The 15,517-nt window shown below is 40.6% G+C and overlaps 1 protein-coding gene across 2 annotated transcripts in view; it reads right to left on the reverse strand.

Annotated features, from left to right (window-relative positions):
* PDGFD (platelet derived growth factor D) overlaps positions 1-15,517 on the reverse strand; it is a 232,980-nt gene that overhangs the window by 20,348 nt on the left and 197,115 nt on the right. For both annotated transcript variants that reach the window (XM_004453274.5, XM_004453275.5), the window contains exons 4-5: positions 12,625-12,687; positions 8,413-8,611 (exon numbers count right to left, since the gene is read on the reverse strand). In XM_004453274.5, coding sequence (XP_004453331.1) covers positions 8,413-8,611; positions 12,625-12,687 — 262 coding nt within the window. The remainder of the gene's footprint in view (positions 1-8,412; positions 8,612-12,624; positions 12,688-15,517) is intronic.

Consider the following 15,517-nt stretch of genomic DNA (forward strand, 5'->3'; position numbering starts at 1 on the left):
AACAGATACCAGGCCATAAAGCATAAATTACTTCCCTCACCAAAGTCTATTTTCACGTGTTGGAGCAAGATGGTTACCGACATTTGTGAGGGTTCAGGCTTCCTGGGTTCCTCTCTTCCAGGGTCTTGCTTCTCTCTGGGTTCAGGGTTTATCTCTTCCCAGGGCTTACTTCTTCCTGGGTTCAGGATTTCTCTCTTCCTGGGGCTTGCTTCTCTCTCCTCTGTGAGCTTTCTTCCTGGGGCTCCAGCTTAAGGCTTCAGCATCAAACTCCAACATCAAAACTCCAACATCAAAATCCCTTCAACTCTGTCCTTTGCCATGCCTTGTATCTGTGAGTGCCCACCCCCCAAGGCGTGGGAAGTCAACATCCTACTGGCACAGGAGGTTTACATAATTACTTAAACAAGTAAACCTCTGAATCCAATATAATCTCATATTCCTAGAGGAAAAGACCAGTTTACAAACATAATCAAATATTTCTTTTTGGAATTCATCAATAATATCAAACTGCTGCAGGCACATTTACCCCACTTCAGCTCTGACCTCTTTTCTGGGTACTCACCACAACTTCTCTACTTTCTATGATGCAACTGACTTGGTAGACCTTGCTCTATAGTTTACTTAGGGGCTCCTCTTCCAGTGGATGAAAGGTCCTTGGAAGCAGGGAGTTAATCATCTTTTTATCCCTCTTCTTCTAGGCTTTGCCCCAAGTGGAAGGATCATGTGCGGGCCACTTTAAGTCCTACCTCTTCTAAGACCATTTGGTTTCTACAGCAAGACTCAGAGGACTGCCGAAAGAAGCACAATAGCTTAGTCTAAGCATATGTGCCACTTCAGAATATTTGAACTAATTATTTGGCTCCAAAAACAACTGGTGTCAATGGGGCCCTCCTAGCCAAGCATTTCTGATTTTCTTTAAATACCTGTCTTTGTGAATGGATACCCATAACTTTAAAAACAAGATTAGTACAGCCCTACTAATTAATCCAGACTTTCCTTGCAAAGAATAGGTTCTTGATGGCCACTACCTGAGAGAGGCAAATAAACCACTGATTTAAGATTTTTCATTCTCATAAAGGGAGGGAGATAAGACAAAAAAACTCCAACTACCTTGCAGAGGGTGCACTGAGTCAGACTCTTTGTTTCTGCTAGAATTGAGAAATTAGGGTTCTAGGGTCAGCTCTATAAAGGAAAAACAACAATGCTTGAAGATGACCTGTGTCAAGACGCACAGAAACTAGAACCTATGGCACATATGACTTCAAGGCACTGAGGAATGTGTCCTCTGCCAAATGGGGAAAAGTGCCACAATCTGTTATGCAAAGTGCTAGCACTTTGACTCTGATGTTGCAACACTAGATTTACAATGCTTTTGGGTGGGCTGGGAGGTGAGCAGAATATATGAATAATTGCAGTGTGTTTACACCAGGCAACTAGTTCCTCTCATCATTTTTCAAGGTTCATAAATTCCTCAGGAGTCTGTTCATCTTTATGGACATTACAACCTCACTGTGATTTTCAGATTCCCTCTTCTATAAATCAGCCCATGGTAGTAAAAAGTGTGTTTGCATTTCAATCCCAATTTGGAAGTGCAAATGATCTGGATAGGACGATTTTCTTACCCTTTAGTGTGGAAATATTAGAGTACCTTAAACTTAGAATCATGAAATAAACTGAATTTCATGGCTCCATTTGCAGGTTTCATTTCTAAAAAATGGGAACATTTACTATTTCCATTTGTATTTACAAAAAGGCAGTGAGGGCAGAGCAGGGAGAAATTAACCTGAATCATAGTAAAAGGTTCCTGATCAGACCATTTGATTTTCAGGCTTAAAACATTATGAAACAATGAGTGGGTAGACATTTATTAAGCATCTACTATGTGCCTGCCCTGTGTGCAATGCTTTCACACACCCAAGGCTCATTTAATTCCCATAGTAAAATCCCAGAATAGAGATCACTGTTTCCATTTGATGAGAGGTGGAAACTGAGACACAGAGGAGTGACGTGACTTACTTCAAGCCCCTGGGAAAAGTAGGCTTTCAATAACATGTGTTGGAAAATGAATGGATGAGTGGATGCATATCTGCAAGGTGCTGACTAAGCCACGAAAGCTGCTGACGCCACCAAAAGGCAATTCTCTGTGCTCGGGGAACCCATGTCCCAGGGGATGAATGACATTCCTCTGAGAAAGGAAAAGCAAGAAAACAAGTTAAGAGATGGCTAAGAAGCAAGGCAGTCTTAAATGTTATGTTTCTCCTCATTTACCAGACGATGAGTCCCTGAGCTTTAAACACTCCTACATCCCCGAAAGAGTGAGTTCTGCAGGCCTGCAAATCCAGGTTGATGCCACGGCTTTCTACCTTCCAGTGGTTACAGAACCTTTCTGATGTTTTTTTTTCCCCACTACACAAAATGTAAATAACAGTTCTCTCCTGCCAAGAAGTGCATCGAGATGGACTGAGTTGAGAGCATTTGAAGCACTGGGCCAATGCCTGGCTCTCTGCAGGCACACTCCACGTTACTGTTGAAGTGAGGAAAGCAGGTCAGCAAGACAAGGTTAAGGATAGATTCCCTGAAAGCAGAAGTAGCTGAGATTCTTCATCTGGGGTCTCTAAGGAAAGAAAGGTCATGCCCGCCTCAATTTAAGTGTCAGAAGGTAATGAGTAGGTGTGTTCAGTTTGATTAACGTCATGGGACTTTGCACAGTCCTATGCAAGGAAAGACCCTTAATGAGCCGGAATCTTCCAGCGCCAGCTGTTCTGGCTGGAGTGTGTGCTCTAGCAAGCAAGCACCGTCTCTTTAAGTAAGTCCACTGGGGCACCGTGCCAAGCATGTTTTAATGGTTCCCCAAGGCTTAACAGAAAAGGTGGTCACAGAAAACACACACAGCCATCCTTCCCAAGAGTACCTGCTGTGGAACTGCGCACCGGTCCTCCCAGAAAGAGTAAGTTGCCTATGGTTTTCCATTGCCAAATGGACTTTCCTCGTGATTTGCTTTAGAATTACACGCCTCCGCAGGAAGAATACTTTGATTATGAGGGATGGTGATGGAGGAGATCCACAAGGATGGACAACCCCCAGGAGAAAAGCAGTGACAGCCCTACACTAGGTGGAAGGCAACTAAGATGTCCTTGTCCCTCTCTTGAGATTTTCTTGAAACGTTTTTTATGTGTGCCCTTGTAGACACATGATACACAACAACGTGGCTTTTATTAATGCTTGTTGGCAAACTGACTCAGATGAGTCATAAACAGTGGTGAACATTTAAGAAAAAAAGAGCTTAGCAAAGGAAACATCCAACAAGCAAAATGGTTCCAGAAAATTTCTGGGTAAATAGTATAAAGAAGTTTAGTACTTGGCGATTGTTTTGTAAACTTTTAATAGCGTGCTGATTATACAGATACTTAAATATGACAATATTTGGATACTAGGTATGAGGCTCTCCAGATTATTGATTATTATCCAAGAAACTTACAGGGAAGAAAGCAGAAGAGTCCACAGAAATATCTTGATTTTGTGCAGAGTTTTGTAAGCAATTAAATTTATCATGGTTGCTATCATTTATCGAAGGCCCATTATGTGTTAGATAAACTGTGCATTATCTAATCCTAACACAACTTTGCAAAGCAGTTATAATTAGATCTTATTTACAGATATGGAAACCAGAGGTTTCTAAGTGACTTCCCCAAGGTCACTGGTCTTAAGAGCTGAGTTAGAATTTTAATACAAAATTGACTCCAAAGTCCATGCTTCCCACAAACACCTCCTTTCTTTTGTTCTTTTTCTATTAAATTTATGGTAAACAATTGTAATATTGATAAAATAAAGGTTTTATGTGGTGCATATCACCCAGTTCAAGAAATCCAATGAAACTAATCCTCTTTTAATAACAGAATCTAGAAAAATAAATTCATTTTGATTTGATGTCCTCAGTACCTCTGCTGATTTAATTTACAGAGAGGTAGTCACAGAAGGATAATATTTCAAAACTGACTTACATGATTCATCACTGGTGTCTGCCAAGGGCTCTTTGCAAATTCTCACCTACACAGCAAATAAGCAGATAGGGAATGTGCAACCATTCAATTTGCAATGATTTCAGCTCATTTCTAAAATATGTTCATGTCTTAATACATGTTGAAATTATTTCCCATGTTCTAAATCACCCACATGCTAAATCATTCTTCAAAAAGTAAAACTTGTGTCCTCCTGGTTAACATGCAATGGCATGACAAATAAACAGTGACAGATGACTGAACAAAACACAAAACAAAAAGAAATTCTGACCTAAGAGATTTCAGAACCAATTCAAATATTTTGATATGGAACATATTTTTATTCCATTTAATCCTTAGTTCCATAAGCAACTTATCTATAAACTGTTGGCAAATTAGAAAGTCAAGTGTTTTAGGTCTTAGAACAAAATAATGTTATACAGAAAACCCTAGAATTGGTATTAGATCCATGGAAATGGGTCAAGAGCTGACCCACAGTTACAACATATAACCATTTAGAGACTGTAGAAAACACTGCCTTTGGAATCAACTTAATATTAAGATACTCCACTCAATATTAAAACATTGATATATTTTAAGAAGCATGCATGCCAATTTCGCCATATGCTCATCTAAAAATGGCAACTCTTTGGAGAATGTATTTTTATTAAGCATGATTTTAGCTCAAAGCTATGAATTTAGAGTGCCCCCAAAATTATATCTATACCATATTTTAATCATAACATTGTAAAAACTGTATTCCCCATAACAGTGTTGTTATGTGTCAAATTTTTCTACATCAATTACACATTTTGGAAAGTCAAGTTCTCCTGAAATAAGCAAAGGAACAGATCTCATTTGCATGGCTAATTTCCATAAATCGTCTTTCAGTTTTGTCCAGACCAGGAGAGCTCGATCATTTCTTAATTTAGTATTGGCAAATTTCATGCTATGAACTTGAATAAATATATGTTGCCCCTAAGTTCACAGATACATGTTTAAAATGAACCAAAATATAGTTTCAGTTAAACTACAGTGGTCAGCAATGATTTGTGGAATCACTGAACATCCATATAATTTTACTTAGTTTGTGGCAAATCTGCTATGCTCATTAGCATGTTCATTGGCAGAAGTAAATGCAACTTGAACTTGACACAGCTTTTTATGTTTTTAAAACTTTCAGACAGCTTTGAGGTTGAAAGCATGAAGTTGAAATTATTGGCAAAATTAGGTTTTGGAACTGCAGTTATCTAGAGATTTCAATTACCTGTGCTACCCTTTTCTCCATTACCCCCTAGGAAACTGAAAGTTGGACATATTAACTTGTTATATTATCTTCAGTCCAGAAGTTTTACAGACAAGTTTGAGCTTATCTACTGCTTCTGAATTTATTAAAAGTAGACCCAATGCACTGAAGTTCTGGCTTTAATACTTGGCAGTGTTATCTGTCTTTCTTTCCCTTTTTTCTCCAAACTTTCACTGTCCTCTTATTTTCCATTTTCAACTCTCTTCTTGAGGAGAACTAAAAAATCCCTCTCAACTAACCTCCCTTTTGTCAACACACACACACGCACACAGAATAAAAGCCCCAAAAAATTTTAATTAAAAAATATCAACTGGTTCTGCCTCATTACATAAATTGGTCACCTCATGAGTTTGTGTTCCATTTAGAGTTTATAAAACTTTGAGTTTTGTATATTCATATATAAGAGTCATCCTAGAATCCTGCTTTTTGGACTCAGGAAAAATGCCAATTCGATCAGTCTATGCAAGTCAGAAGACTGGATATACATATAAGACAAGCCTGTTTTTGTGCAACATTATTAAAAATGATTATACTGATAGCAGGAAACCATTTAGAGACCCTGTAAGATTCTCACTTTATTTGGTTCTGAATGGGCTCCGATGATCCATAACTCTATTTTTACCTTCCCTCTTTACTTGCTGCTCCCTTCCTCCTACAACAGGATACAAGCATGGATTTGTATTTTTAAGTTCTAAAACTGAAAAGAACAGCTGAACTATTATAGCCGACATCCCTTGCTTTTGTGAAGACAGAGGGGGTGCAGCAGCAGTGGAACGATAAACAACTATGCTGGCGCATTTATACACGTGCAGGGACAGTGGCGATTTCCAGGGCTGCAGCGCACGGTACAAACCTGCCTTCCAGCCATATTAAACAAGAGGTTAAGAAATGGAACCTCCGCCAACAGGAGAGAGAGATGATGTTTATTCTGTCACAAGGAAGTAGAAAGTTGCCTCAAGGATATTCCAGAAGCCACAGGCATTCTTAAAAGACCTACGCACTGTGGTCTATGGGTAGGGTTTCTGCAAACGTGGGAAAGATACTAAAGCCAGATTATTAATATCTCCAATTTTGCAGACAAGAGTTAGTGTGAGCTGCTCATGGCAAAGCTCCACAACACTGGGGCCATCAGTTACTCTCTTGTTCCCCCTCAGATAAGCACTTGAAGTTGTAAGATTGAGGACCTAAGCCCTAAACAGAAGGTCAGGTAAGAGCTTACTAATTAGTCATTTGGGCCCAAATGTTCTGAGCAGCTGTGCTTACCCACACAACTGTTGTTCCCTAATGCAGCCCAGATCCACAATTCTTAAAAGTACCCTTGATATTAAAAAGTGTAGGAAACAAACTTTATTTCAGCCAAATACCTTCACTTGTCACCTGACAAGATTTTTAGAGAAAACTTTAACGACAATAAATCTTACCACATAAAGCAAGGACACAAACTAGAAATTACAGTTTTATTCCAGAAGAAGTAATCACATGCTATTTCTGTACTACCTGGAATCAAAGATTCAATTAATCGTTCTCATCCTAAAATCATCCTCTCACATGTATGATGAGGGTATTGATTTGTTAAGAGTTGATCGTTTTAATTCATGGTGTTCTTTTCTGCCTGAATGTTCCTCTTCTTTCTCTCCTTGTTAAACTTTCCTGAACCTTCTGATCAAATGATGGCTCTTACTTGCCTTCAAGTTACCTCACCTCTTTCTCTGCCTCTCCCTTGGGACATTTCCTATGAAACCATCAAAGCCACCAAGCACAAAGCAGGTCCTTATAAAGGATTTGGGGGAAGGAGATTGCATATGTAGAGTTGAAATCTTGAAATCTGTAACCATTGCTTTAGGACAGGGGTTCTTAACCAGGGGTCCTCAGGCTCCCAAGGGGTCTGTGGAAAGATTTCAGGGTGTCCGTGAGCTAGAATTGAAAATTCAAAAAATCATTCTTGTGGGGATGTGTTGGTGCAGGTGTGATAAATTTATTAAATAAAATGGTGTTGGGAAGCGGCTGTGGCTCAATCAGTTGGGCTCCCGTCTAGCATATGGGAGGCCCTGGGTTAGCACCCAGGGCCTCCTTGTGAAGGCAAGTTCGCCCACACGCTGCGGAGAGCTGCTGGCCCGGGGGGGGGGCCAGTGCCGCCCAGCCCACAAGTGCCTCAGAGTGCTACTGGCTCACCAGCGCCACAGAGCGCCGACTCAGCAAGGTGACACAATGAAAAGAAGGGAGACAAGCAAGACCACAGAAAAGCCTGCAGCAAATGGACACAGAGAGCAGACAGCAAGCAAAAAGCTGCGGGGAGGGATGGGGGGGGGATTAAAAAAACAACACAGCGTAGTGTGAACTTAGTATGATTTTTATTTTGACGTAGCATGTTCTGAGTGTGGGGGGATAACTGCCTGCAGAAAGGCTGGTAAGGATGGTGGGGATGGTTTTACGGTGCTGTAGGGAAACTTGAATTTCTAAACGTTTGCCAAAAATGACCATTTGAACAGATACTGACCCATGTTAGGTTATCAGGAATTGAAATTGCGGGAAAGTTGTAAAACGTAATTTTGAATAATCCTAAAATGTAGACCTGTCAATGTTGAGTGTCGTAAAACTCTGCTGCTTCATTGTGAGAAGGAGAAAGGTGAGGAGGCCGTGCTTTGAGAGGAGCCTCTTTCCGGCCAGCACTGAGCTCTGGGCTGCACGCCCCAGCCCTGAAGGCCAGCAGATGCTGCATCAGCACTGCCCCCGAGGAGGAGGCCTGATACAGCCACCGCCAAAACATTCACCCCCCTTTCTGCAGTTGCGTCCACTGTAAAACCGGAGCTAACTGTGCCTTATTTGTCCGGAAGCAAGAAGCTGATCCAGATGGTATTGCAAAGTCTCTTCTACCTCCAAAACATGTCAGATCTTTGACTGAATCACATCTTTCTTAATCTTTCTCACATGAGCCACGTAGTCTGGGGCAAAATGGAAGACTTCAATTAAAGGTGCTGTGGAAAATAAATCTTATGATAGACTCACATTGATAACCTGATTTAAGGAAACTTAAATGTACTGCATTGTTAATCTTTACTTATTAGCACTCCTATCTGCTGACAAAGAGCCCCCGATTCCATTTCTTACCTTTTGACTTTCTGTCATGGTAAGATCTGCCTCGATGATGAGGGGTGTCCAAGTACAGGTCCTCCAGGTCTTCTTGCCATGACTCTGGGTTGAAGTGCTTGAGGAGCTCTTCCACAGTATCAAATTCGGCAATGGTTTTGTCCAGAGCATCCGCGGTGAGGGTAGGATCCGTCACTGATGGAGAGTGGTGGGATAGCCCCTAAGAGTGACACACAGCTCAGTGTCCCAGGAAAGGTTCATTGCTATGACGAACAACAGTCACACAACTACATGGAAGGGACACAGACAGCTTCTGATTACAGGCCATTGGACCTCTAAATACCATGGTAATATAGTCTGTCAGAGTCTTGCAATACTCCTAAATAAAAGTAATGAATTGTTAAAGATAGTCATTCACGATTTTTGGAAATCAAAGTCAAGCAGATCCTGAAACTTCTAGTTCATTTGTAGTGCAATCATTAAAAAGATTTAGGTTATATAGAAATATCAGAGTAAGGCATTCAATTTCTTGATTCCAGGTCCCAAATCATCCTTATCTGTACCAACATGTGATGCTGAGAGTTTAAATTCTGAACTCTTCCCCTGCAAGTTTTGCAAAATTCCTCCCATTCACCACACTTAGCTTCCGTGTTCCCCTTTACAAGTCTCCTAGCATTGCAGGCGTTGTTTGAGCAGTGCGTGACTCTACTTTAGGGATATCTGGATAAAATTTGGTGTTGAACCATCTTATTTACTGTCAACAAGGATAATTAGCCACAAAACTGGTTCTTTTGACTTAAGAGAAGATTCACATGAGAAGCATTAAAAAAAATAGTGCTGTAGCTTGCTTGTGATTCCAGCTGCCATTAAAACATTCCCAAGAATATTCTCTAAGTGAAGTACAAATATTAGTGAAAGTCTGATTATGTATGTGGCCATGGAAGCACAACTCTATATAGATTTCCAAGCACTTACTTCACTAACCCTTGTACAATCTAGAGGTAAATGAGCCATGTTTCAAACATCTCTGTAAAAATTCATGACCCATTAACAAGGAAATAGAGAGCACACAGCCTCCAATGACTTCTAAATGTCTTTAAAGAAACTGCCAAACAAATAAGATCCCCCAAGGGTAAATATTTCCTATCACCAAGAGAAAAGGGAAATTAATGAAAACTTGCTTTCCTGAAACTTAACTGCAGTATCCTATTGAGAAGTAACTTGTGGCACAGAGTTTCAGACACCAAAGTCCACATTTACATTCTCACTCTCAGGTACCGTTTCACTCTTCAGCCCATCAAGGTCCAAAGCGCAGTGAGAAATTCAGTGATCGCCTGGTCTCAGTGTAATGGTGGTCTCTCTTTAGCAAAACTAGGGGGTAAAATACATTCATCTACCATTGGGGCAATGGTGTAAGCCGGAAGCATTTTCAAATATGTCCTACAGGGGAAAGGGAGGAGGGGGAGACGGGGATGAGGGGCAGGGGAGGTGGCAAGGGATATGAGCTTTACAGCTATTTTCATGTTTTGAGTGAGGGCGGTTGACTCAAACAACAATATAGTTAAGGAAATATTTATGAGTGATTTGAAACAAAAAAAACCATTTTGTTTCAAAGCTAAATACTTAAACTATTTCTGAGAGAACAACTGGGTTCTTGTTCAACAACTCTGTAAAATCTCTTTCAGATTTTGTTATTTATTAAAATCAACTTATGTTTAAATTATTTTGAAATAACGATTTATTTAAAAAAGGCTCTGAACACTATATACCACTCTCAAAGAAACAAAAACAACAAAAACCAAGTGCGGGGAAGCGGCGGTGGCTCAATCAGATGCGCTCCCGTCTGTCTACCATGTGAGAGGCCCTTGGTTCACATCCCGGGGCCTCCTTGTGAAGGCAGGCTCGCCTGCATGCTGTGCAGAGCTGCTCAGGCCGCAGGCGCCGCAGGTGCCGCAGAGCGCTGACTCGGCAAAAATGTGACCCAACAAAAGGAAGGGAGACGAGAATATAGAAGAGCCCACAGCAAATGGACAAAGAGCACAGACAGCAAGCAAGCCACAAGGGGGAGGGGAAATTAAATAAATACACAGAAGAATGTACAGCGAATGGGCACAAAGAGCAGACAGCACACAAAATGTCGCAAGGGAGGGGATAAAAATAGAGTGAGTAAACAAGATAAAAAAACAAACAAACAAAAACTAAATGTGGTCTATCAGAAATTAATGGTAAATCTAAAGGCTCTTGCTCCTACCCCAGAAGGTTCTTGGTGAAGGAAGAAGTGGAGTCTCTTTGTTCTTCCTAGAAATCTGATCAATAGACCAATAGATGCTTATGATCAATAGATGTTTCTCCCTGGAACTCAACCCAGAAGAGTTTCCAGTGGATGTGGATGGAGAGCTGAAATTCCCAGATATCCCAAGTGGACACGACAGTCCTCCCTTTTAGAGGACCTGGACTAGCCTTAATTAACTAACAGCCCTTTAAAGCTAATCATTTTTGCCTTCATGGCAGGAATGATTACACAACCCTGAGTGACAATGTACAAGATACTTAAGATGCTTGAGGTGCTGTAAGACCCCTAGACAGAACAGCAAACTGGATGCTACTTGCAAGAGCTGCCCTTGGAGGCTACCTTGATGGTCCATCTCAAGCCACCTGAGGGCTGCCAACTGCCACGCTCCCTGCCTGGCCTCCACAGCTCCACAAGAGTACCTGACGCCGTTTGATTTTCAACTGCTGGGCCATAATTACCTATAACTAGCTAGGTTCAGACACACGATAAACTCCCCCAAATAAACAAACAAATAAAACACTCTTACTAGCACCAGTACGGACCTTACTGATCTGCTGATCAGATGGAGCAGTTTTAGTCTGGTAGTCAGACAAAGGTAAATTAAATAATCACAGACTCCATCGATGGCAAATCCTGCCACATGAAGACATTCTAAAAAATCCCCCCAAAAGGAATAAAATATGGACTAGAGTGGACTTACTGGTCTTCTACTATAGAATTATTGTGACTCTAGCAGTGGAAGAAATTATGTCACTGATGTGAAGACAGGGGCCACTGGAGTTGCTGAAGGCAGGGAGAAGGAAAAAGAGGTATAATATAGGGGAATTTTGGGGACTTGGAGTTGTCCTGAATGATATTGCAGGGACAGATGCAGGACATTATATAGCCTGCCATAACCCACTGAGTGCACTGGGAGAGAGTGTAAACTACAATGTAAACTATAATCCATGCTCTGTAGCAGTGCTCCAAAATGTATTCATCAAATGCAATGAATGCACAACACTAAATGAAAGAAGTTGTTGATGTGGGAAAAGTGGGAGGTATGGGGAATGGGGCAAATGGGAATCTCCTACATTTTTTAATGTAACATTCTGTGTGATCTACATATCTTCAAAAATAAATAAAAAATATATTAAAAAAAAAAAAATCCCCCAAAGAGCAAAAGAGAGCATTTCACTTTTACGGGGAAAAAAAATCCAGTCAGACTGAGTCGCACGGACCCATCTGAGAACTTTGGAGAAGCTTTTTCCATGTTCTTGGCCTTGTCATCAACACCCACCTTTATTATCTTCTATTTTGTTGCTACATAAGTGCTACACATAGGATCAGTATAAACAAGGTCTCTTCTTTTTGTGTGGACGAGATAAAGAGACAGAATACTGAAAAATGACTAAATTTGGAGAAAAAAATGGGGGCATGAACCATTTTACAGCTTCAGGGTGAGTTATGTTTTATTTCCAAGTCAAAGAGAATCCATGCTTGGTTTGCACTTAAGTTATCTTACTATAAACATTGGAATATTTCAAGTCTGAAAAGATCCTTGAAAATGCAAAGGTTAACAGCTTCTCCTGAAATATTAAAATAGTTATCACAAAATTTCCCTCTTGAGCCTGGGCCATGGACGAATTTGATATGTTTTATATGTCTGGACAGGGCTTTAGTTGGAAGGTTCTGCTTTGAAACTGACAAACACTTAGTCATTGGTTATCCTGCATTCCTACAACGGTTGCTGACATTTTCTGGAAACCTTTATGAAAGAGAAGGAAAAAAGGTGTTCCGCTATAACTCAATGCAACTTGAATGAAATGGAAGACAAGATCTTGCTTGAAATCCAGGTCTGGTCAAGCCATCCGTCCTTAATGCTGCTGGGGTTATCCTGGGGCTGACCTTAGCTATTCTATCAGTTTCTTTCACAGACAACAAAGTAATACATTACTCACTGAGACAGAACTTGTGACTGACTCCCAGTTGGTCTCCAAGGCTGCTGCGGGTTGGAAATCTTCCTAGAAGGCAAAGAAACATCCGTGTGAGTCAGTCACTTCATTATGTGCAGGGCATCAGCCTCTCAGCCACCTGAATCTTCTTCCAACTAAGTGACAACAGGCGCAGGGGCTGCCTCTCCGCTGAATGGTCACTGCCTGTCTGAGCACCTCTCCTCAAGAACCCTTATAATTCCAGACACTGAGAGGCACATTAATGTTTACTTGGAAGCACCGGTGAAATATAAAATGGGCAGACAGGAGATCCGATTTTAACCCAGCCTTCTGTCTGTGTGTCCTCGGGCAATCTACTTAGTCTCCCCAGGCCATCGCTTCCTCATCTGCATGGAAAGCTTAAATTACAGGGTTGTTTCAATGATTGAGTGCATTAATAATGCCATTACAGCAGGCAGTTTATATGTGCCTAACAAAAGGTAATAATTATTGTCCTTAGTGATGTTTACTTGGTTTGAACTAGGTTCTGTGGCCGGTTCAATCCTGCCTGCTGAACCAGTCCACAGTCTCAGTGATCTTTTCCAGGATAAATTAACTGGCCTAAGGGTTGTCCTCCCTGATTCTGTCAAAAAGGGTCAGGAAGAATGGCAAGGGGAGGGAAATGACTTTGGGAGTGACAAACTACTATCTGCTAGAGGAAAGATGGTAAGGGCAGAGCAGAGAAGGTTAGAGATCTCAGGGAAGCCTTAAAAGATCTGGGATAGCAATGGACCTCAGAGAAAGAACCTTCTCTTAAAAAGGCAAACTTCTCTCCAATGGGCATGTGACATTCATGTTATTTAGTCGAGCACCAGTAAGTTAAATAAAGTCCTTTGGGAAGGAAAGCTGATTCTTTCATATTTTATGAGTCAAAGATGGGTTCTTGATCCTGCTAAAATAGATGACCTTGGAGACGCTGAGAAAAATTTAGCTACTTAAGTCTGATAGCTTATTTACCCAAGTATTCTTACTGAATGAGAGTTAAGGATCAGTTCTAAATTTCATTAACATTTTGAGGAACTGGTAGTGTATTTGTTAATTGCTCACAGCGAATTTTGTTTATATATAAATGTTTGCATTGAAGAAAACTTCAGTGTGCCAAAATAAAAGGAAAGGGGTAACTGAGGCAAATGAGGGGGTCAAGGAATGCTTATCTCATTAAAGACTGAGTAGACATCATTATTCAAATCTGAATTCAGGGAAAGAAACACATAGTGTGTGGCCTCTGCACCCTAAGACAGGATGTACATAAAAAGAACACAGAACTCCCAGAACAGAAGGACTGTGCCAGCCCAGGAAGGTTGTCATTTATGTCATTTATGAGTCTTCACAAACCAGAGAGTGGGTGAGACTGGGCAGGTGATGATAGAGATTGTGGGTGGTAGTTCGTATGCCAGGTAGAATTAAAAGACAAGAGCAATCCTCAGATGATAGAATATTCATTTTCACTCATTCATTCAATATTCATTAATCACCTACAATATGACACATTTGAAGCTGAGGATGGAATCACAAAGAAATGACAAATCATTGCTGCCCTCAGGAAGTTCAAAATTTACACATGTAAATAAACAGATGCAATAAATATTTGCAGATTCTCTGATCACAGTCAGTCTAATCAGAATACCACGATAGGTGGCAGACAATTCTCCCAGGAAGGAAATGGTCCAGGAAAAACTTCATGCAAGGCAGTGACAAGAACTGAGTCTTGAAAGATAAGTCGGTGGTTACTGCAAAAAAATATGGGGTAGAAGACACAAAGGGAGAGATGCAAGGAAAGTATACAGAAAAAAGAGTAAATTACTGGAGAAAGTTAATGCCATTTTGGGCATAGTATAGTTGATGTGTTGATGCAATACCCAGGTAGAGATGTTCAGGAAGCAGTTTGCTCAATGGGAACGGACCTCACAAGAGAGACCTGAACTTGAGATAGAGAATAGGGAATCATCAGCACAAAAATGGCAATTACAGCAAGTAATGGATTATGTTGACCAAGTATGAAAATTCGAAGAGCAGCGGTCTTAAAATCTTGGAACTGGAAAGAATTTTAGGATTATCTAGTACAGTGCCTTCATTTTAAGAAAACTGATTCTCAGCAAGATTAAATATGATGCTGTCCTGTACTGGCAACATTAGGACGATCGGTGCTCACTTCTAAGAACACACTGTACGGTGGCCTTTCAAATCATTATTATCTGGAGAATGAAAGCTGGAACGGTGTCCAAAAGTGGAGTCCACGGCAAAGCAGAGAAAGGTTAAAGTCAAGTATTGCTGGAGGGTTCTGTAAGGACATTCTTTAAAGCAGTCCTAGTTTTAGTTCTGATATCTACATTTGCTAAATTCTGTGATTGCAATTTACTTTAGTTTCTTGCATAGATGCACAGAAAATGTTTTGTTAAACATTTCTAAGTATAAAGGGCCTTTCGTATCATCAACCCAGACAAATGGTACACAAAGAACTTTAGTTTCTTCACTCACTGGCCTATAGGACATCAGTCAGAAAGTTTAACAGAAAAAAATGAGAAAGGGTTTCATTAAGTCACAGGGAAAATGTAAATTTATCTTCTCTTAGTAACACAACTATTAGACATTTAAAAGAAACCAACCTTCCTTCATCTTACTTCAAAAACCTGCCATTACTGATAAATGACATATTTAATGTAAGCTTGTAAAAGGGAACAATTTTGCTTCTAAAAATAAAATACAGAGTCTCCAAGGTTTTTAGCCCTGGAAGGAGAATCTCGACAGGGAGACGAGCTCAGCTTCTAAACATGTCTGAACGTGATCCCTTCTCATCTCTCCCACCATGACTCTCAGTCCCAGACACCAGCGGGATCCCAATTGCCTGTTTGCTTTCTGC

The sequence above is a fragment of the Dasypus novemcinctus genome, chromosome 27 (genome assembly GCF_030445035.2).
Source record: "Dasypus novemcinctus isolate mDasNov1 chromosome 27, mDasNov1.1.hap2, whole genome shotgun sequence".
Lineage (NCBI taxonomy): Eukaryota > Metazoa > Chordata > Mammalia > Cingulata > Dasypodidae > Dasypus > Dasypus novemcinctus.